Here is a 22,652-nt window from a genome sequence, read left to right as displayed (position 1 = left end):
CACAAGTAGTTTAACAAAGCAAACATAAACAGGTGACCCATTTTCATTCCTAAATAACTAGTTCAGATAAGTGACTTAAACTGGGACTGAAGTCCCTTGAAGAGGAAACATGAGGATGAGAAAGATGAAAACGTTTAGATAAGAAAGTGCCACCAAAAAAATATCTATGTCAAGATCCATCCATCAAATGCCATCCCAATTCGTGTGATATTGTGCAAACAGACAGACAATCAACCTACTGCGGTGATGGAACAGACTGGTTACTCCCTTCCCTTCCAAACTGTTGGCTGGAAGAGGTTACCAGCAGGAGCATATTTTCATGATTGAGCTTTGGAAGAGAGTATGTGTTGCATTAGACAAATTATTCACAAGCTTTTAGCCTCAATATGTCACATAGGCATATTCCCACTATTTTTAGGCCTTTTGTTGGAACATGCGCTCTCCCACACTAGCATATGCACTAACACACACATACACCCCTTGTCCTCCTCCTACTCTTTTCCTTGCTGAGAGACACGCGCACGCGCGCGCACACACACACACACACACACACACACACACACACACACACACACACACACACACACACACACACACACACACACACACACACACAGTCATAGTGACAGTGATTAACCATCTCCATATGCGCATCCATCTAATTGCCCCCTTGAATGTTGATGGACCAAAAACAGCAAGAGATGTTTTTTTTATAGGGAGAACACTGCAGACAGCTTGAGTGGGCTGGTTTTGTGGTTAGAGTAAGTTTGAAAACTACTCCTGTACGGATGTTGCAGTTTACAACCATCTCACATGGATGTGGGATGACTGGATGACTGGATGGAGGCAAACATTTCAGTCAACCATGGGAATGCACAGTGAAGGAAACAGGGAGATGGGTGGGACTCCCACATGAGCATCCTGTTTATAGGGGTGGGGCAGAGAAAAGCAGGATCTCTTAGTAACCCTACAGTAGGGGAAGGAAAATATAAGAGGCATTTGCTGTATTCTGAATGCATGACCATTGGCCACCTACACTGGAAATATTTTGAGCAGCGATGATGTTAGTCATAGTGGTCAGTCATCTTATAATCTATGGGCAGCGCATAAGATGTGAATTTAAGAATAATAGTCAGGTCCTGCAAGGTGGGTGTGTTCATGTGCAGAAGTCAGTCTATTCCTAGATCTACTGTATGTAGGAGTAGGAGTACTATAGTGTCTGTGTTTGTGTATTTGTGTGTCGGCAACTGGAGATGGTTTCCTTCCCTTTCCCCAGGCTCAGGAAATAAACGTTTCCCCTCCACACAAGGCTCCAATACCCACGTGTGTGCACCCCTACTGATTTAAAACAAACCTAAATACACACACACTCAAAGGATCCAATGAACAAGCATCTCTTATTACCAAGCAGACTTTCTTTCAATGACGAAAACTACAGAAACTTAAACACACAATCAGCGATCCACATAAAACAACGAAGGAAGGCTGCCAACAACTACCAAACCAACACCTAAATCTTCCATTACATGTCCATCAGTTAACCAGTTAGCACTATTTCATGAGTATAAAGGTAAGTTAAAGTATCCGTTTACATATACATAAGGTCATTGAAGTAATTATCTGATTTTCTGTATACATATGTGACACCTGTATGCACCATGCTTTTGCATCCTTTTCCTTGTCCTGTAAGGTCTTTTGGAGTGGGTATTGTTAAAGGTCTCATATTTCACACTTTTCCTTTGTTTTAATTGCAGTATTGATATCCACAGGAAGATATTTTTGTGGTTTAAAAAAAAAAAAAAAAAAAAAATCCCAATATAGCTTTACATATCCTCTCTTGAGCTCTACCAAAAACAGGCTATTTTGAGTCTGTGTCTTTAAGCCGCATTCACAACAACCCTCTCTTCTTATTGGCTGACTCTTTTTTGAATGACACACTCCAAGACCAACCACAGGTTTTCTCTCGATGGAAAGACTGCTTGGTGTTTTGTTATGAATCAAAGTTTGGACAGTGGGCCATGCTGAAGGCTGACATAAGACATGAGGGTGTGTTTGTGACATCACAAACTTAAGGTAGTCCAAACGTCATGGTTGTTGAATACATGTGTGCATTTTTCCACTGACTGAGCATTTTGACACTTGCAATATTCAGATACCACTTCCTTTATGATGATTAAAAAAAAATTAAACCTGAGTTTATGGGACGCTTAATACCTAAAATCATTCAGTGTCATTATTGCATTCCAGGGAGTCCTTGGTACATACATTTCAAATAGGGTGTGTGTATATGTGCGGTATATCTATAGCAAAGACAAATACACTGACATGAAAGTAAAACTCCTGGTTGCCTAATGTATATTGTGAGCTCCCCTGTTATCCATCCATGCACACAAGGCCTACCTCTCTTCATCCATCTCCCATTTAACAGATCAACACTTCTTTCCTCTGGATCTTCTCAGTAATAACAAGGACACATCCCTGGTTAATCATCGCACCCTGCTAAATGCAACCTGACATAAGCACACCTCCAACACAGGACTGGGCATGCCATACCGTAGGGCATCGATGACCCACATACAGTAAGTCACAGCAGAGCACGAGCATGCGTAGACGCACACTTGTTTGTTCTATAGGCGATGACAGATGTGATGCACCGGATGGCAAGACTCTATGGCTCATAAATGCTTCTAAGCCCATGTTGTGTTCTTTTATTTTCAGTATAAAAAATGTGTTCAACTTCTTTTGAAGTGTATTTCAACAGAATTGTATAAAGATTTAGGTACAAAAGAAGCATTTTGAAGGCCTGGATAGAGGACACCCAGATGACGAATCTTATCAAATAATAGGTGGTGTTTAGATATGTTAACTTAAAAAGAGCAGAGTGGAGCTGAGGGACGTTGTTGGAGAAGGGATATAGAAATAGATGGAAAACATAGTGAGGCCAGCGGTTACTCTGGTACACAAATAGCTGCACTGTCCTAATGGTTCAAAACACACATATACACACACACACATACACAATGTCAAAATGCATCTATTTAAAAGGGTGAGAAGGATGTGCTGCCTACAGCTGATCAGCTGTGCCTCTCTACCTTTATTTCCTTCATTCATTTCTTCCTCTTTCCTCCCTCTCTGTGGATGACTTGAGGTGATTACTTGGATCAGAAGTGACAGGCCATGTTAAGCCAACTGTCTGCTCGGGCTGCGGTTGACGAGCGTTGCTAGAAGGTGGCAAAGGCCGTCACGAGTGGCAGGCTGTTAGCGGCACTCACCTCACCTAAGTGCCCCACATTTTTCTTTGCATTACATTTGACCTCACTGCCCCTTTCAGAGAGATGCACACGCTGAACAGTGAATGCGCAGCAGTGAAAACACAGGAGATTTTTTTTTTTTTTTTTTTTTTTTAAAGAAGGCCTGTTTAAACCACACCGTTTCTGAAATGAGTGCTCCTTAATTTGTAGCTTTTAAATCCTTGTGTTCTCACACAATGGATCTGTACAGATTGAAGTGACTGTGAGACCCTCAGGGACCGAGGAGGTGTTGATGTGTGAAATGTGTCAAGCTGTCCTTTGTGTAAAAGTGATAAGAAGATGAGGCACATGTTTGCATGGGAAATAAGTGAGATGTTCCAGCATTATCACTGTGCACATGTGCTTACAGGTGTGTCTGTGAGCTCTTACTTTGGATCCTGTTAAGCATTAATAAACTGGGTTGCCAAGTTGCCTTAACATTTAAAAAAATATTGGGCTTAAGTTTTAATATTTAGATTGCCAGGGAGGCTAACTTAAACAAAATGTGCAGCAGTCTAAATATCAAACAAGAACAAACTGGAGAGCGTTTGGATAGCTGCATGTTGTTTCAAGTAGTTAGCTGAAACACTAATGTTGTCGCTTTGAGGACTTTAATCTGATGACTACTTTGGTCCATACTGAAACAGAACTAATGACATTCTGCTTCAGCTTCAGCTGTGCTGTGTTTAGCGCTGAAGAGCAAATGTTGTAATGCCAACTAAAATAAGATGGTGAACCTGAAAAACATCAAACCCGCTAAACGTTAACCTGTTATCACGGCAGTCACGGTTAGCATGTTAGCTTAGCACTGTGCTTCACAAAAGGTACTGGCATCTAAAGTAACATATATTTTTGTAGTTCAGTCTGAAGATGCTTTAATGACACACATAAAGACCAGAAATGGAAAATCTGCTACAATCTAAAGATCATGTAAAATCGGCACGCTCTAATAATGCTCTGATGTTTTTTTTTTCCCCACACAATTAACCAACAGAGAAATAATGATAAACAACTATAAACTGTGGTTGTTTGGACAGTATCACAAGCAGTGTTAGATGAATATTTATTCAATCATCAATGTTGCAGCTTGCTTTCCTTATCTGTAATCATGAAACAATCAAAAATGATTACATAGTTAGGCATATTGGATGAGTTATTTTTGTGAGATCTTAAAAAAAAAAGAGAGGGTTAAGGTACAGAATTTGTATTATCTGGAGTATATATATATATATATATATATATAAAAACAATATCTCTCAATAATTCAGAATGAGGTGTAAGGCAGTCTGTGTGTACGCGTGTGCACAACTCTTTTGTTCTCAAGAGAGTGCTGAGAAGTGCTTCCAGTCCCTGTAGGAAAAGCTGTGTGACACCCAGGTTTGTGCTGCTGTCGGTAGTCAGACACTGTACATCCTTCAACTTAAACAGCACAGCTGAGGTGATACCACGCTCCCGACAACATTAAAGAGCAGGGCCAAAGAAACAAGGGACTTGCAGTACGTTGCCGAGGCCCAAGTGACCATGAGACTGAGACATTACTCTGTCCACAGAGAGAGAACGAGGCGGACAATTAATAGTTTGATGGATGCTGTCAAATTCTGGAAGCTCGTCTCTTTTGAGCATGTCACCAGGAAGGACGCAGTCAGACAGAAACATGGACACGCACGCAGACACTGTACAAAACATCCTCTCTCAGTCCAGTGAAACACATCCTGAATCCAAATGAGGTCACAGCCTGCAATCTCTTCCCCATCAAACAATTATTACCCTTTGCCCCTGGGGAGAAGGGAGCTAAACAGCCCACTGCTATTAAAGGCACTGTGTAACTCCAGTTATCGGATCATTGCATTACCAACTAATCCGTGTAGGGGCAGTGTTGAGATGCATCACTGCACAGGGACGACCCGAAGGAGAACTTGTTGTGTGTTTAATGTTGAATTATCCTCTTTCTTTGGTTTGACCCACTTGCACACTTAGTTGCACTTCTGCATTTCTAGTTTTAGTTCCAAACATAAGTTAATGCACAGTAGTAGAGCACTTAATGCACTAAATCTCTTCCCATATCAGGTAATGTTAACCTGATGAATATCTGTATTTATGGTCAGAGGCAGAAGCAGATGCCAACCATGTATACGTATGCAATCATAAATCATACGCCTGACAGCTGGAATGAGAAACTACAAAGGGTCCATAAGTGGTTAGTAAATCAGGTTGTGCAGCTATGAATTTTTAAATAAATGAATTGTGTGCCCTTAAGTGAAAGAAATAATAGTATTTTCCATCAGCAGCACCGTGCTTCACACCACCCGCTACACTGCGAACATGCTTCATCATGTTATTCAACCAAAATTCACTAAAAATAGACCCAGATGCACCGGACAGAGAGGAGAATTGTGCTGTAAATGCCTCGATCGCAGGTTTTGGCATCGGCGTGTGAAAAAAGAAAGCTTTCCCCCGTGATTCCCAGTCAGTAAAAGGGTCGGATCCTGACGTACATAGATGTGTGCTCCCCTTCTCCTCCCCCTCTCTTCCCAGCTCCACTCCTGCTGCTGTTATGTAATGAGTGTGTGTTATGAAACCTTACATTGGAAAACACGAGCCCACTGATCAGCTAGCTCAGAGTTCACACATTCAGAGACACACAAGAGTTCGGGGTATTTTTTTTCACCCCTTTTCTTGTTGTGTGAAAGAATGCAGTGTCTATGTGTGCATGAGGATATATTTATACATATTACAAATTAATGTATGCATGGGTATGAATCTGAGTATGATTGCAGGGATGTGAGCAGGGCTCCCAAATGAATTATTTCGTATGTTTGTGGGTGTGCGCATGTATAAATTAGATAAATAAAAGTACAAGAAAAATAAATGATGAAAGTCCATAGTGACATGTTGCAATAAAAGCATGACTATTGGGAGCTATGCAGGCTGGCTTAGCAAGAGAGAGGATGATGGAAATGTATACAATGGAAGGTAAAAAAAAATAAAAAAAAAAATAGCTAAGGCCAAGACTGGCTGACATTAGAAAAGAAATGCATGAATAGATAAACAAATATATATAACCAGACAGAAGAGAAATTGGCTACAGGCAAATCCTGTCGAAATGAAAGTGCAGTAAGGCTGTGTGCGCTAATCTCAGTCAGCTGTAAACCTGAGTATTATGAGTGGCACAAAACAGAGAAAATATTACCTCCTCTTGGTCTGACCACATTACATATTGTATGATGGTATAATGTAATACATGAATAGATATTTAAGGATAATTTATGTGTGGTTCTTATTTTTGTAGTTTTGACCAACATTTTTATGTGTTATGCGTTCACAAATACAACAAGTCAAAAAGCAAGAGAGAGATCAGTCTGTAAATGATAATTACAATGGACAATTTAGGTATTTATTTTACACTTCAACTTAGTTAATTGCACAAATAAGTTTGTCAAATAGATGGGTTTTGTTTAAAATTACAATTTTCATTCCATCAAACCTAAGCGATGTTTTGACTGGTAATTATACTGCTGTAACCATCGAACATATTTATACTCATTAGATCCCTCAGTGTGTTTCCTGCCCCGTATGATGGATAAACATGTCATTTCATTATGAGCTTTGGGACATGCATCATTAAGACATCCCCAGCATTCCCACCGTTAACCTGGTATCACCACAAAATAACTGTAAAGCCTGAAATGATCATTTATCACCAACGACTGTTGGTAACACAAATGATGGCCAAAATGGGATAAATATGATTCATGTAATAAAAAACTGGAATTATTCTTTAAAAAAAATTAAAAAAAGCATTTTGTGATTAAAAAAAATATAAGAAAATAGAATATTAAGGTAAACAACCAACCAAGGGTTGGGGTTAGGGTCAGATAACACCTTTTATACAGTGGCAGGCTAATTAAATGCTCATTGTTTGTTGTTTTGTTTTAATATTTCATCTCAGAAAAGACTTTGGTGCCTCAGTCACATGCGGTAATGGCTAATATTTTGTCAGCTAAAGGTCAGATGTATTATTTGTCAAACCCTCAGAGCCTTTATGTAATACTGCTCCATGTAGAGTTAAAATGCATGGTAAACTTGTTCACCGGTGTGGAAGAGGATGGCTATTCTGTGCAGGGAAATAATAAATTACCAGCAGGTCATGAACGCGTGAGAAACAAATGGGGGGTTGCTCTTTCACACACATAATAAAGCAAGCCTGCACACGTGTGAATTGAGTTACTGTTGTGTGATAGTAAACTGGCAGGAGAGCCACGGTGTCCAGTTATGTAATGTGTCTCTGTCTTACTTACTCATACACACACACCCACAGATACACACACACTCGTACAGGTTATGACTGGAAACGTTTTAACTACACTGTGTGTGAACCTATTTTAATGTTTCTGAGGGGAAGGAAGGTCTCAGAAAGGTGAAATTCTTCATTTTTCCTACTTATCTTCCTCCATTAAGTATTCCCCGCAGTATATAGCGTCAGGCTTCAGTATCTCCAGCTGCCATCCACACTCTCTTCCCTTCTCGTCTCTCCTCTCCTTACTTTCTCCTGTCCAGATTTAAAGTCTGACAGGTTTTATGCAGTGCTCTTTGCAGGGACTCACCATTTCTAGCCCAGCTTTCTCACAACTTAAACTCTCTTTCCTCAGACCTTTACAAAACCCCAGCCCTCTTCTGAAATATGTCAGCACGGAGTCCACCCTGCTTAAGTGTCCTCAGGTAGCACAGAGAGGCCTCCGACCTCCCCAAAGAGGAAAAGAGGGAATTTCCTTAAAGGGACAGATCATGTACTACATCTATATTAGAGTCTTATTCCAACCAGCTTTCAAAGCTTCCTTTCCAGCCCTCAGACGGGCCCACCCACCCCTGTCCCCTCCCACAATTCTCCACATGCCAGCAGTCCCTGCAGTGTGTCCTCAGCACAGCATGTGCCATCATGCTCAAGGATACACTGTTGACAGCTACGGGTCACTGAAGTCCAGGCACAGGGTGGCACACACTCATGAATGATGCAGCACTCGCCTTCAGTCTTACAGCTGTCTCGCTAACACATGAGGACACATAATCAGGCTTCCACACAGGCAATGCATGAACAATGACACAAAAGCAGGCTGCCGTGTGAAGTGAAGATGCAATTAAAGTGAATCCAAAAGCCAGCAAACAATGTATGACAACACTGTGATAAGAGCTTCTGCCTGGAGAAGTTTTCAAATGAGGAATGAACTAAGGTCTACATGCACTGAGCTCCATCGCACTGTAATATAAGTCAACAGTAACGTTTTATTACTACAACCTCTCGTGTGACCTCAGAACATATGGAGCACGGGTGGAAAACACTGAATACAACCAAGTCTCATAACTATTTTCCTCGTTCTTATTCATTCAAGTTTAGTGCAAAAAACAATAACCATTTTATAAATGTGTGAGTTAAAAAAAGTAATAGAGAACCCTTTTGCTTATCATTTAAAATATTCATTCAGGGGTTCTCCAGCAGTATTGTAAAGTTGGAAAATTTGCAAGGGACACCTTAAAAAGAGACCTAGATACTCTGACATTTAGTTCCTCTTATGGATGAAGTTCTAAAAAGCTGGATTCTACACTTCCCATTATGCAACTTTGAGTTCCCCAGCCATACTTACATCACAATTTTTTTTTAAAGAATAGTTGTCAGAAACTGTGAAAATATCAACAATAAAATGCAAGGTGACATACAAGAAAAATAATTGATGATTATCCCGTAGGGCACATTTTTTACATTTACCCAATTCACTTAAGAGATTCCTAAGACACATATTGTCTTGTCGTTCAGGACACTGGTTGCTCATCAGCACCATTGCCGTGTCACCTCAGCCTCCGCATTCTGTCACTCAGCAGTTGCTAATGGCCTGTGTACAGCAGCAGCCTGTCTCTGCGGCACACTATCCAGCCTTGATAAAGTACCGCGCCTTATACTGTACGGGGGGGGGCTTAAAGAGAGCGAGAAAGAGAGGGGAGTGAGGTATTGTCATCTTAAGCACGGTACAATAGCACCCTTCCAGACACAGAGGTTTAAGCTTACCCACCTGGCATTCAACCCCCCTGGGAAGTGCATCAGCAGAGGGTGAAATGCGAGAACCAGGGATGAAGGGAAAGCAGTGATAAGGTGCAGGCTGACAACACCTCCCTCTGATACCGAGGCTAAAGAGGCAGGATAAGTACGCTAATTGGTAAGCCAGTGAAGGTTCGATGTCGCGCAAAAGGTTCGTGCCGATCGTGGTGGAGTGCACACGCACGTGCACGCGTGCATTTGTGTGTGTGTGTGTGTGTGTGTGTGTGTGTGTGTGTGTGTTTATGTCAATGATTAATTAGGTTGCAGGGACTTCCCCCTGTTTGTCACCCTGGGTTTCCCTGTTCATTTGTACCACTGCATTAATCATGCCCGCCGCTGATGGAAATGAAGTGGGGACGTTTTACATTCAGAGCTCGCCATTGTCAGGTGCTCACTCTTTCTCCTCACATCACGCTCATTGCCTTTCTCACAAGATCATAGTCATGGCCAATATTGCCTTTCACCAAAGTGCTTCCTAAAGTGTCGCCTCTCAGTAAACTGGACTCAATACTGAAAGTATACAGCAGTCACCCCAATATCAGTCCCTTCAAATGGGAGAGAACAAGCAGAGGATGGAAATACAGGCTACTGGAGACCAAAAAAACTCACCTCTGTCATATCTACACATCCACAGCTGAACATAATATGTGACATAAGCAGCCCGATAAAGTTTACTCAACTCGAAGGGAAAAATTATGATCTGAATTACCCGCTGTATTACATCAAGGCCTTCCAGTAATACTAATCTTGCTTGATATTAGCACTTCGCCAATTAAACAGCTCAATCTTATTTTTGACACTTAAACATGGAGGTTTTAATAGAGACACGACAACAACCGCACTATCCCAGCAGGAAGGCCGACATGGATGCCCATTAGAAGAAAAAAATGTAAAGGTCAACAGAGCAAAACTGCTACAGATAATCAGGTGGATTGTTTGAGTCAGAGCACGCACACATTTTGGGAGTTTTAGAATAGCATAAATAACTTGCTTCCTAATTTATGGACACTGAAAAGTGTGCATTATGCAGCTCTAAAGACCATGCTCTTAATTTGCAAAACTGAAAACCCAGAGGAATTCCAGCAGCAATTCAGAGGAGAGATCCACATTATGTTACAAAGCTAAAATTATGGAGATAATTAAGTACAAATCCTAATTACTTTAGCATCTGACTGAAAAATTACAGACAAAAAAGTACCTCTCAGTCCCTGCCTGCACAAGAGCAAACTTATTTAACTAACACCGCCACCAAAACATCGTCTCTTCATACTTTATCATGATGAAAGTCAAGTGTGTGTGTGTGTGTGTGTGTGTGTGTAGATGTCAGCCAGTCAGTCAAACATGATGTCGAGATAACTCAAAGACTGAGGGCGTAATAAGTGAGCAGAAGCAGCAGCATCACATGTCTACATATCAAAGGTGGAAACAATATGACATTAGGTGTCGCCCTGTCACAAAGACAAACATTACTGCACTTAATTCTTACTCCTGGAAATACACTCAAGTGTGTGCAAAACAAAATACTATTCTGCTTTTATTCCATTTTCATTTCCAACAATGTAGGCCATAGTGATGTTACCTGCATTCATGTCTTTTTTAGCATAGCCTACTGTACAGTATCATGTTGCTATCGTGTTACAGTGATGATCTCAGTGAACAAATGTGATTTTATGTCCGTAGCATGTTCCTCCAATCAAAGAGTAGACAGATTTACGAGTAGAGAAAAGCGGATTTAAGTAGGCGGCAGCAACATTTTCGTAGAAGCAGGACTAGAATAGCACTGGAGTGAGCAAGAGACTGGGTGAATACCAGAGCAGTGTACTGTACTGTAAAATTGTAGGGAGAGTGTGTGTGATTGGTGGGATGAATATTATGAAAACTGTAGCCTGCTTGAGGCGCTTGTCTCAACTTGTTTTGCTCACATGAAAGTGAAGTATTTCTACATCAGAACTACACCAATCTGACATATTTTGACCATTGAGAAAAATATGAAGTGAGTTCAATCAGTCAGCCCAATTGAGCAATGTATTCCTATACATAACACAAAACAACAACTCTAAAACAATGCATTCTGTTGGTTGCAGTTTGCCAATGAATCCCATGTCCCTTCCATCATAACGCATTATGCATGATGCCAGGAAGCTGTCTTTATATGAGCAGTGTCTTGTGACAATGACAGAATGTTTATCCCTGATTGATTAGCTTCTAATCCACGATGAAATACAGTCAAATCATTCTGTTTTTTCCCTCTAGGTCAATCACAGATACACAGATAATCACATCCTGTTATTGTTTGTACGTAATCTTTGACGCCATTCATTATCAAAAGATGTAATTGACTCTTGTAGCTATAGCTAAATCTGGCAATGACCCATTATGTTGTAGGCATCCGAGTTGCTCTGGGATACATTATATTAAAGGCTGCAATGTTGTGGCATTCCTTTGATAGTGAAAATAGAAAGTGATAAGTATACTCTTACGAGGGTCAAGCACAAGCATTAATAAAAGAGTGACTGCTGTTATTTCTAATCCAGCTATTCTCCTATTCTCCGCATTAACAATGCATCTGTTGGGCTGCAGATGCCTCGGGGTAATTGAGAAGGAAGTTGTCCATGAAGACAGCAGCTACAGAGTCAGTTGTTCTTTAATCCCACAGACGGACAGGCCACAAAGTAATCAGACCCCAGATCTGTGGTTAAGGCTACAATCAGTCCAGTTCAGAGCAGAGAGAAAGGAGGGGGGGGGGGGGGGGGGGAAGAGAGAGAGAGAGAGACAGAGAGAGAGAGAGAGAGAGAGAGAGAGAGAGAGAGAGGCAAGAGGAAGGCTTTCACACCAGAAGAGGGGATGGAGAGTAAGAATTAAAGGGCTGCGCGTTCTCCTGATGATGCACAGGGACACAACGAGTGAATGAATGAGATTGTGATGTTGCACATTCCCCGGCCCCACGTGCTCACTTTTTCTCTTTCTTCTCACTCTCCCTCCTCCCTCCTTCCCTTTTCCTTTTGTTTTGTTTAAAATTTAACAAGGTCTGGAACAGTGGAGGGCTGAAGCGGGCATCCGGGGTGTTTTGGCTCAGCTTCATGTCACATGCCAGGGCCATGTGAACACAGTGGCACTGAGGGAGAGGGAGGCGGGGGCTGGAGGGAGGGAGGGAGGGAGGGTGGTGGTGGTGGTGGTGGTGGTGGTGGGGGGGGTGCTAGGATGGGAGGGCAGTAAGAGAGAGTGAGAGAGGGATAGTGAGAAAACTAAAGAGTGAAAGTATTTTACCTCAGGGACTGGTAAGCATTGCCGGGTAGAAAAGTGAGTGGTGGCTGAGTGAGAGATCATAAAAGAAAAAAAACCTAAACTCTAGTTTTTAATCGGGGCCACCACAAACCAACTAGGAAGTAGTGTCCGAATAAGACGAGCCAGCCAAATTGAAGCATGCGCAACAGAATAAAATCCAGGGAAGGACATTAGTGACATTCTGGTGCAGCAGGTGACAGCTCTACTTTTTTCTTTTTCCAGGACCTGGATAATTATCAAACTGCACAGCTAACAGCAAGAGAAAAGCAAACTGCCCCGTTAATGATTGAGACCGGCTGCACGTGGTGCGTCGCCTCCTCAGTCTGTCTGAGCTGACAGATCTCAGAGACACTGCCCTTATGTAGAATAACTTGGCAGTAAATTGGGCACACCTGTATCATTTAATGCAATCCAATATAATACTGCCACAGCAAGTCTTACTTCATGAAGCTTATAACAGCCTGTTTTTGATACACGAGTTTAGCTTTTGATAAATCTGTTCAGTTTTGGGAAATAATATAAACATATGTGACAATGATCAATTTGTAATGAAATACATTTCTAAAAGGGGACATTTTTCTGACAATTTTGATATTTCAAACCTACAAATGCTGATGTTTAGGAGGCTCATTAACACACTGTCAACACAACACTGTCATATCATTACAATTATAAATACCATTCATTTGGAGTTGTGTTTTCGGCCACCTAATGAATGCAAGCACAATATTTATTTAACTTTTTGGTGTCCACCAGAACCTGAGGGAATCATCTGGTGTTTTTTTTAGCTGCTAAAGAATCGACTATTTTCACCAGGTAGTCACTAACTTTGTCTTTCTGCTATTTCGTAATTGGCATGTGACATACGGTGGATTTTTAGAGCTTGTTTGGAGAATCCCTGTTTTGGCTAAAAACAATGCTATTCGAGCAGTAAGACTCAATAAAAACGCTTAAGCTGAGGGTCGGAAAACAAAAAGTATAGTACCTGTGCATTAGCCAGTGTTGAGCAGAATACCACTATGTAAATTTGCTCCTTTACGTCACTGGGTTGAGGCTGTAACCTCAGTCACTTACAAAGCTCTTTCTCTTTAAACACTGGCACACCAATGAGGAAGTATTCGTCCTGCGCTTCAGCATTTTTAGAGAGATGAACTTTAAACTAGGTCAATTCATATCAACAACTCCCTTTCTATTAGAGCAGAGTCCATAGAAACGAGCTAAGCTCCACCCAAACACACCTTATCTATCTGTGTCCAGATGACACAAACAAAGGTTCGGGGACAGACTGGTGACACTCTGAATTCCTTTCACAGTACTGTTTTCACCATCTTTTTAGCCTTTTGTTTCTGCATGGCAGGATATCTCTGTTCAAAACACAATATTCAATACGGATCTGCCACAAAACTGAACTGATCCTATCCTTTTGCAATTACTCAGTGAATGTTATAGAAAAATGAAATGCTAAGAAACTGGGATTTTAAACACAAAGCAAAATACCCTCTGTGGGGACTGAGGCTTTATAAAACAAATCAGTGTAAGCACCACTGGAGTGGTGGTATTTAAAAACCTTCCACCCAGGAATTGACACAGTTCTGTTCTACACACTAGCAGGCGAGCAGGCCGTGTGTTCCCTAATCAGAATTTTTTTTGGGCCTCTTTAATGCTGAGAGTTGCAGATGTTGTCTGGCATTAGGCCGTGCTGCTGCTGATCAAAGCCGTGGACAGTGAGCCCCCACTGGCTTGCCTCTAATCCCCCCTCATGCATGTGGTCAGGGCAGGGGCAGGTGCTCAGCTCGGGGACACTCAGCCTACCCTGCTAAAGCGGGAACCTTTTGACTGTCTTTGCTGGTGAACCCCCTCTGTTCAAACCCTCCAAGGTTTCTGGGGAGCATTTGTGCAAAGGCAGCCTGACAGACAGCTGAGTGGCACAGCTTCTCCCATAGGGCAGGAAAAGCCCCTGCCCTTCCAACCCCCGCCCCTCCCCAATTCCCTATCTAAGATGTGCCGGCTGGCAGACAGCAGTGACATACCAGCATGACATTGCTCAGCCTAGATTTAGCTGCTTACCACAAAGCAATGAGAATTACAATTGCATATCCCCTTTCTTTTTTACTGATGTCCACACGGGGCACGAACTAAACACAGCTATGAACCAAAGTGAGCTCATCCACACAAACAGAAAGCAGCGAGAAAGGGTGCTTTTAAAAGCACAAGGCCTGTGGAAACAATGGGCCTCGTTCAAGATTTTTCTTAAATTTGTTCTTAAGAAATGTCTTAAGAAAAAGTCTACGCCAGATTCACGACGTGTTCTTAAACCCCGGATGCTCGTTCAGTGAACGCTGTAACAGGAGAATGACGCAAAACCAATTAATGTAAAAATAACCAGCAGCGCGCCGACTCTACCCTCCTGCAGCAGCACCTCCAGACCTGCCCCACGTCTGATCTCAGATGGTCCTGGACATCCAGGAGGGAACAGCCCAAATACCGACAGTCTCAACACTGTTTCAATCCCAGAAACACTTCAAGAAATTAATTTTTTTTTAAAAATTAAAAAAAATTGAAACTAAAAATACAATGAAACATCTTTGTGTTTTTTTTAGTGATATGTTTCACTTTAAAAGTTCAATTCATTTTCATTTATTTACAAGCAATTCATTGCTGTCAAACTGATAAGGCAAAGTTGTTAATGTAGTGATTATTCAAAACCATGATGCTTTATAACGTAATGAAAATAATTATTAAAATAAAAAAATATACAAAATATCATTGTAGATATTATACAAGTGTAGAATTGAAGAAAACGCAAAAAACTATTATTTGGCACAAACATGTCAGCACTCAAATGTGCATAAGTGTGCTCTTGAGTGTGCGTAGATTTAGTTCTTACCTAAGAAAAAAATCCCAAATAAGAAAACATCGGTGAATGCCAGAATCTTTGTAAAATCTGCGCAAGTGGCGTTTAAGAAGAAATGTCTTCTTAAGAACGGTTGGTGAATGAGGCCCAATGACGTGAGCTGTTCGTTTTTACCTTTTATCAATATTTTTTTAAGACAGTTATGGGGGTGACCGGTAATACTTGGTTTAAAAAGCAATAACTTAGGGAAAGATAGAGATATGGGAAGATAAATGGAAACTGTCAGATGATGTAAGGGAGGAGGAGATGCGAGAAAAGATAGCGAGAGGAGAGGGGGGAGGATCGATCATGAGAGAAATTGAGAGAGGGAGGAAGATTCGGTGTGAGAGGAAAGAAGGGGAGGGTGGTAGGATGTCAGCCAAGAAGGCAATCTATATTAGACAGAAAACAGCTCCCCTGGCTTTAACTGCTACAAGCTGACACCGCCATCCTCTCCATGTCTGCCTCAGTAGACACACACACGTGTGACTCCTCAGAGATACGCGAATCCAGCTCAATGCCGAAGCTTTGAGGCCACATTTGATTTAAGACCAATTCTGCACGTGTGGCTCGCATGTGAAGAGACATGAAATACATACATTTATTCTTTGATCGCTCGCATTTATCTTGGGCGCAGACATACAGTAGTGAAAAGAAGAAAAGAATAAAAAACTCACACACCAACACATGAGTATTGGATTTGAGCTCTGGAACGTGTGAAATCTGGTTACACTATTGCATAATGACTCAGCAATGGGCCATTTAGAAAGACCATGAGCTGTCAGGCGAGAACATGGATGTGAGAAAAGATAAGGCAGCCTCGTGCCTCACTTCCGCAAAGATCTCCCAGGAGCTTTTGCATACATGGAGATGGTGTGATTTTGCCAAGATTTATGCAATTCATTGAAAGAGACACTTAAATATTGCAACTCATAAATCACTTGGTGACCAGTGCAACATGATTTGAATAAACCATATTCATTCAAACTAATCCACCGGAGGAGATCGTCAGACTATTATCAGGATATTCAGACACCGTTCATAAAAAAATAAACAAAACAAAACTATGACAAAAAAAAAATGCGCAGACTGTTCTCCTTCTGCCTTTGAAAATGTTTAGATGCAAGTGTGAGTGTGGGAGCAATCTGGCGTGCTGACTGTACGAAGGGAGCGACGTGGCACATACAAGACTGAGTGAGTGGTTCTCTGCTTAATAGCTGCCACAGAGCCTGCTGGAGAAAGCTGGGAGCTTCATTAAGCCTTTAAATCCTACAGAGTCCTTTAAGTCATCACGTCACTGGCCGCTGCCTCCTCAGAGAGGGCCTGAGGTATAGAGTGGAGATATATAGTCCCAGGTAGAGATTTCACAAACCTTGTAGAGTATTTGAACTATCACCGTCTACTTAAAATGTTAACGTCTTGTGTCTACATGGAATAGAGACTTTTATAAGTAGGAGTCAACCTGCCGTCCATTACTCACGGCTCTGCTGCGATTTTTATTGATTAAAACCTCATCTTTAAGTAAGAATCGAAAGCCAGACATCTATCAAAGATATACTGTATAAATACTGCATATTGTTGGTTTAATTTTTCAATCGCACTATTGGTATATTCTACTTTTACTTATATTCCTGCTCTGAAAACAGGACAAGGTAGATGTGGAAAAGGTAATAACAAGTGCAGTGATTCCCCTTTTAAAAACAACACAAAAACATGTTTTCTTGTGAAGCTCAATTTACCATCCTAAGAAGATAATAATTTGTCATCTAAAAGATGCGATAAAGTTAACCGAGGTGATGACAAAAATATCCATGATCTGTGAAATGTTAGCCTTGGCGTTGTATCTAGATCCCAAAGCAATAAAGTGGTAAGTTATTGTGTGAATTTTGTAAATAAACACCTCAATATCAGCAAGGCAATAAGCATGACATTACAATTTCTTTTGGAAATCACTGCATTTGAAAACTTCAGATTAGAAAAAAGTAATAAAAAAAAAAAACTGCACTACAAAATGTTATTTTATAAAAAAGCAGGCAGATATTGCACTGATGTTTTGTAAAACTAGAGTGATTATCGGCATTATCTCTGCTTTTATTAGTTCTGCTTGAACAATCCTTCCTGCCGAGTTCACCTTGCTGGCAGCCACGGACAACAACATGGGAATTACCTGAAAATTGGGTGCAACATGCTGAAACCGCTATCAACTTTAACTTTGTTTCACAGTGGCTAAATCTATAAACCGGCATGGAGCTGAAAGGAATTAATACCTCGATAGTTTCTAGGCCAGCATATGCCAGTGGTCATTAATTTTGCTCATAAAGTACACCAAATCTTAACACCACTTTAGATTTACAAGAAACTGCTTTTCAAACATTTCAACTTTAACAGGGGAAGTCGAGAGCTCACAAAAAGTAGTGGGTATGCTGAAGTGCATCGATGAGAGTTTGCAAAGCGGAGTAGGCTAATGAATCTAAATAATTTAGTGTGCCGCTTTGGTTTGGTTAAGAACTCCAAGTCCTCTGCCTCTATTGGGAAACCCTGTGCCAGTGCGTGTTAGGGTTCAGTATGCCATTTCCTTTTTTTGCATGTCGACACCACACTTCTACCTCTGGGTAAGGGAACATTGCCATCCGAGCAGGCGGTAGCTTTATTACTTGTTGGCCTGTCGTCAGAGCAGAAACCCTGTGACACCTATCTGTGCTGTATACTTTTACCTGGAAGGGCAATTTAAACCATAACTGTGACTCAGTTTACAGTTAGAAAAACCTCTTCAAACTTAAGTCTCTCGAGGAAGTGGACTTTTATTTAGAACTGTGGCATTCAGGGCATGTATTGATTGTATGAATCTGTGTATGCTTTTTACTCTTTTCCCTTGTACTCAAACTCTAATAAAGCTGGCTCGGCATTACAAGAGACTCCTGTGTGGGCGGCTCTGAAAGGATCACTCATCAGCCTGCCAAAGAGGACAGCGGCCCTTTGATCTAGGCAGCCTTCTGTACATGTGCATGAGTGTATGTTTGTGTGTCTAGTAGGGCAAAGTGAGTTCTCTCATCCGGCCACTGCAGAGTCTGTGCACTCCGGGTATTACCTGACCCCTTCAAAGTCAAACTGGTCCCTGCATTGTCTGAAGGATCTGGAAGATACACCATGGCAACTCCTCGACTTAACAGCCTCTTCACATCATTCTCTTGCTTGCCTAATCATACTGAGTGCCGAGCACCTCGTCTGTCATCGTATTAAAGATACAGTACAGCATAACGGCTGCTCACATATCTAGGTTACCATTAAAGTTGCATGCATAGAGCGACTGTGCAATAAAACCTGGTTTAAATACTGGACTTGCTGTATCAAAGGTCACTCTGCATGCACAGGCATGCAAACAAAAAGGCCTTTAGTGTGACCGAGATCTACAGTTGTTGCAGCTGTGCCTAATATTCAGCCAGCAAGTCAGCTGAGGCTGGTCCTATCGCCACGATCTGGACAGAACGACCACTCAAAAGGCAGCTCAACATGTGTCAGCACATTATTCGCGCATACACCCCCCCATTCACTCCACTTCCTTCAAAGCAGACATGCCGGACATTCTAGAGGAGCCAGCGTACATTCCTCACGTGCTTCCTCCGCATAAGGAAACAGCGTAAGAGCAGGCCAGACATGTCACAATGGCATTAGCACTGCTTTCTCTTAACCGTGAGCGCATGCGTGTGTGTTTGAAAAGTGCTTTTCAGTGTCCTTCTACATGTGGCTGAATGAGAATTAGTCTGCTTGTGCAGACTGCAGCTTGGCTGTTGAGTGGTGCAATTGGCTGTTGAGGATGTAGGGGTGGGGGGGGGGAGGGGGCGCTCAGGTGACCACAGTTAAGCTGACTCACATGGGATGTGGCGTGTTCGCCATCCAAGGGGCATCGGGGCTTCTCTTTCCCGCCTTTCGCGGCTGCTCCTGCTGCTGGTTCATTTCAGCTGACTGCACAGGCCCGTGTAGGATTCATTTGCTTCTCTAAATGCACATGCATCAACACGAGCCCCAGCGTGCACGCTCAAACGGCCTGCCATATGATGCCATCTAAATCAAATCATTCTAGCAAGATGTCAAGCCAGCCAGACTTTTAAGAAGATTGTCGGTCATGATGCACATGTGGTTGTTAATGAGAACACATGTGATCATTGTCTCTCAGCACAGGAAACTACAGTGTGCAAGTGTCTCCTTTCCGCACATCAAACTTAACAGTTTCTGATCTGTCCTCACTGGACTCACAATTTCACTTCCCACAGCAGCAGCAGCAATAGCAGCAGTGGTGGAGGCAGTGGCACAGTGAAGAAAAGGGCTTCCTGCGCTTTGGAGGAGCACGTTAACCCAGCTTGGCAGGCAGTTAGTTAGTGTGACAGTATCCGTGCTGGATGCCAGTAGGACAGGCACTGTGCAGCATCTCAATGACCAGAATTCACCGAGTCCACAGAGAGGGTTTATGGTCCTCCCAGCCATACTGCTCCCACCCCTATTCTCCATCCAACCACAAAGGCATTCAGTCTTTTCATTAGGATGATAATAGGGCAAAAGCCGGAAAGGGCCCCCATGTCTGAGCACCATAAGTTGTGGTGATGGCTTTGTGGCAATGTCATGCGTGTCCATGGGAGCAAAGTGTGCTTCTACGGGCCAACAAAGACGGTTGCGTCCGGAAGAAGCAAAAAAAAAAAAAAAAAAAAAAAAAAAAAACAACCCTGAAAATTTAGAGGAAGTCGCCAAGGCAAGGTAGACCTGGAAAACCAACAGCCTTTGGACCATGACCTGACGCTGACCCATTCATGCTAACACCCAGCTAAACTAGAACATGGTAAACCATCACTAGGAAACAGGCTTCAGCTGACAGACCTTTAACAATAACCCTCTAAATGGTCGTCACAGTCATCCGCAAAGGTCTCGTGCTGCAGTCAAATGAAGACACAAGCTCTGCCTCCCTGTGAAATTAGGAAAATAATTTGTTGAATTCCTTAACAAAGTTTCATAAGTCTGCACAAATGCACCGGTCTCATTCTGATACAGGTTAACCACCTGTTACAAGCACTACAACAATAAGAAGCTGCACTCCAAACTACGTAGGGTGCACACAAAAAAAAAAAGGCCTCGGCAAGTCTCAGAAGGAGCAGAAACACAGATCACGAGAGAATGTCATTAAATCTGAAAGCATAATTTACCTGCATAAAAACGTAACAAGGAGCCAATTTCTGTGTTAAGCCCTTCCTCTTGAACTCTCCACGGGTCCTTAAATCCAAGCTTAAAGAGAAAGTCATGCTGGATCTGCAGAGGCCTCTCATCTGGGCTAAGCCTCCTGACAGCTTCACCATGCAGCTGAACATACAGCGTGGGGCCGGAATCACAAGACTCTCCATTGTGGTGTGCTGTCAGCCCTGATTTTACAGCACCTTGGCCACAGTCTGGATCTTGGATGTCAGGTGTATTACCTGTAGAACAGGCTCTTGACAATGAGCCGGCACTACTGCTAGGTGGCAGGCTGCCCAGGCTGTGTGGGTTGAGTCTGCTATCGGCCCCCATATTGTTTGTCATGTCGTTTAAATGTCCCATGTTGCACTTCTTGTAGTTGCCAGTGATGCCATTGGTGTGGTGTTGGGAGATGGGGTCCATGCCCGTGTTCGATGCAAGACAGTCGAGCTCCAGTTCGTCAGAGGAGCTGCCATACATGTCATGGCCCTCTGTGGCACTGTCAAAGGAGGGACTGAGGATGGACGCCTCTGTTCCCAGGATCATGTCATCACTGAGGGAGTCCCTGTGTTCACTGAGCCGGGCCCCAGAGCTGAGGTCATCAAATGCACTGCTTTCCACATCCGAGCCAGAATTTAATCCATAGCTGTCCACGCCGTTCCTGTGCTCTGAATCATCCTCATTGGGGGTATCCATGTTAGAGTTAGAATTCAAGTCTGACAGCGAACACGTTATGTTGTCTTGAGACTCCGATTCTGGGGGGAAAAGTTTTCCGTCAACGTCCTGTTGCTTTTGCCTGTCATCTGCATTCTCCATGAGCAGCAGTCTCAACCTGTCACTCGGATGGGTCCTCAAATCTATGGATTCCAGAGGAGTCAGGAGGTTGCATTTTATACTTGAGTCTTCTTTCACCTTGCAGGGATTATCACTATATTCGTACTTCACATTGCAGTTGCCATTTTGGTCAGTCTTAGAGCTATCTTTACAAAAAATGCGCATAACGGAGCTCGACTTGCTGCAGAGTTTACTCAGTCGGAGCGCCACCTCGCCGGCTGTAGTGTCTATAGTGCAAAGAACCGGCCTGGGATATGAGGGCGTCAGTCTATCGTGAACATGTATGCAGCCCCGGTGGAGGTCTGCCCTCACCCACTCGCGATCCGCGGGCTGCAGCTGCATGTTCTGTCGGTGCTTCAGGAGAGTCTTCCTATCCAGACTCCGAGTATGTAAAGACGCAGAGGACAGGGCCGAGTTCATCTTCGCACCGCAGGCGGCGGTGACAGCTGAGGTGGCGGTGGCTGCAGCTGCGGCGGAGAGGTTCCTCTTCAAGCGCCTCCGTCTCAACAGGAGAGAGCTGGAGTTGCTGGATGAGCCCCGGCCATTAGACGCCACAGCTCGGTTTGACGCACTAGATCCCGCTGTAGAGGCGGAATGAGAAAGGCTATTCCCGTTCTTTGCATCTACGCGGGAGGGTGCCAAATGTCCACCGCCATCATCCGCTGGAGTCCCCCGGGCGACAGACAGTCCGCTGGGCTTCTTCATTAACTTGGTCGCGCCTCCATCCTCAGCGACAGCCTGCACACTTTCCATCTGTGCCAATGAAAAGTCCCCCACTCTAAATAAATAACGGTGCGCACTTGGTTACACCTACAACCTCTACATTTAAAAGCCGGAATTCGTGCCCACCGTGGTAAATGTCCGCCAACTGGGCGGTGTTGCAGAGTTATTCCACTAGTAGTCATTCACTTCTTGCCTTCCTCTCCCTGTCGGAGTCTCCTCCGCCACTCCAAAAAAAAACAAACACATTTTACTGATTAAATTCGCTGGGAAGAGGCTGGGCGCGCAGGGACTGATCAGGGCGGAGACGTGACTGTGCGTCCCA

The 22,652-nt window shown here is 42.9% G+C and overlaps 1 protein-coding gene across 2 annotated transcripts in view; it reads right to left on the bottom strand.

The window, feature by feature from the left end:
* Positions 1-22,652, bottom strand: part of phlpp1 (PH domain and leucine rich repeat protein phosphatase 1) — a 43,377-nt gene extending 20,725 nt beyond the window's left edge. For both annotated transcript variants that reach the window (XM_069157457.1, XM_069157458.1), the window contains exon 1: positions 20,749-22,652. In XM_069157457.1, the coding sequence (XP_069013558.1) occupies positions 20,749-22,360 (1,612 nt within the window). In that variant the 5' untranslated portion in view covers positions 22,361-22,652. The remainder of the gene's footprint in view (positions 1-20,748) is intronic.

Source organism: Embiotoca jacksoni, unplaced genomic scaffold (genome assembly GCF_022577435.1).
Source record: "Embiotoca jacksoni isolate LCO1_2020_lvr unplaced genomic scaffold, fEmbJac1.0.p SCAF_22, whole genome shotgun sequence".
In the NCBI taxonomy this organism is placed as follows: Eukaryota; Metazoa; Chordata; class Actinopteri; family Embiotocidae; genus Embiotoca; species Embiotoca jacksoni.
Note: the sequence above shows the minus strand (reverse complement) of the source record. Positions and strands in the feature narration are given on the sequence as shown.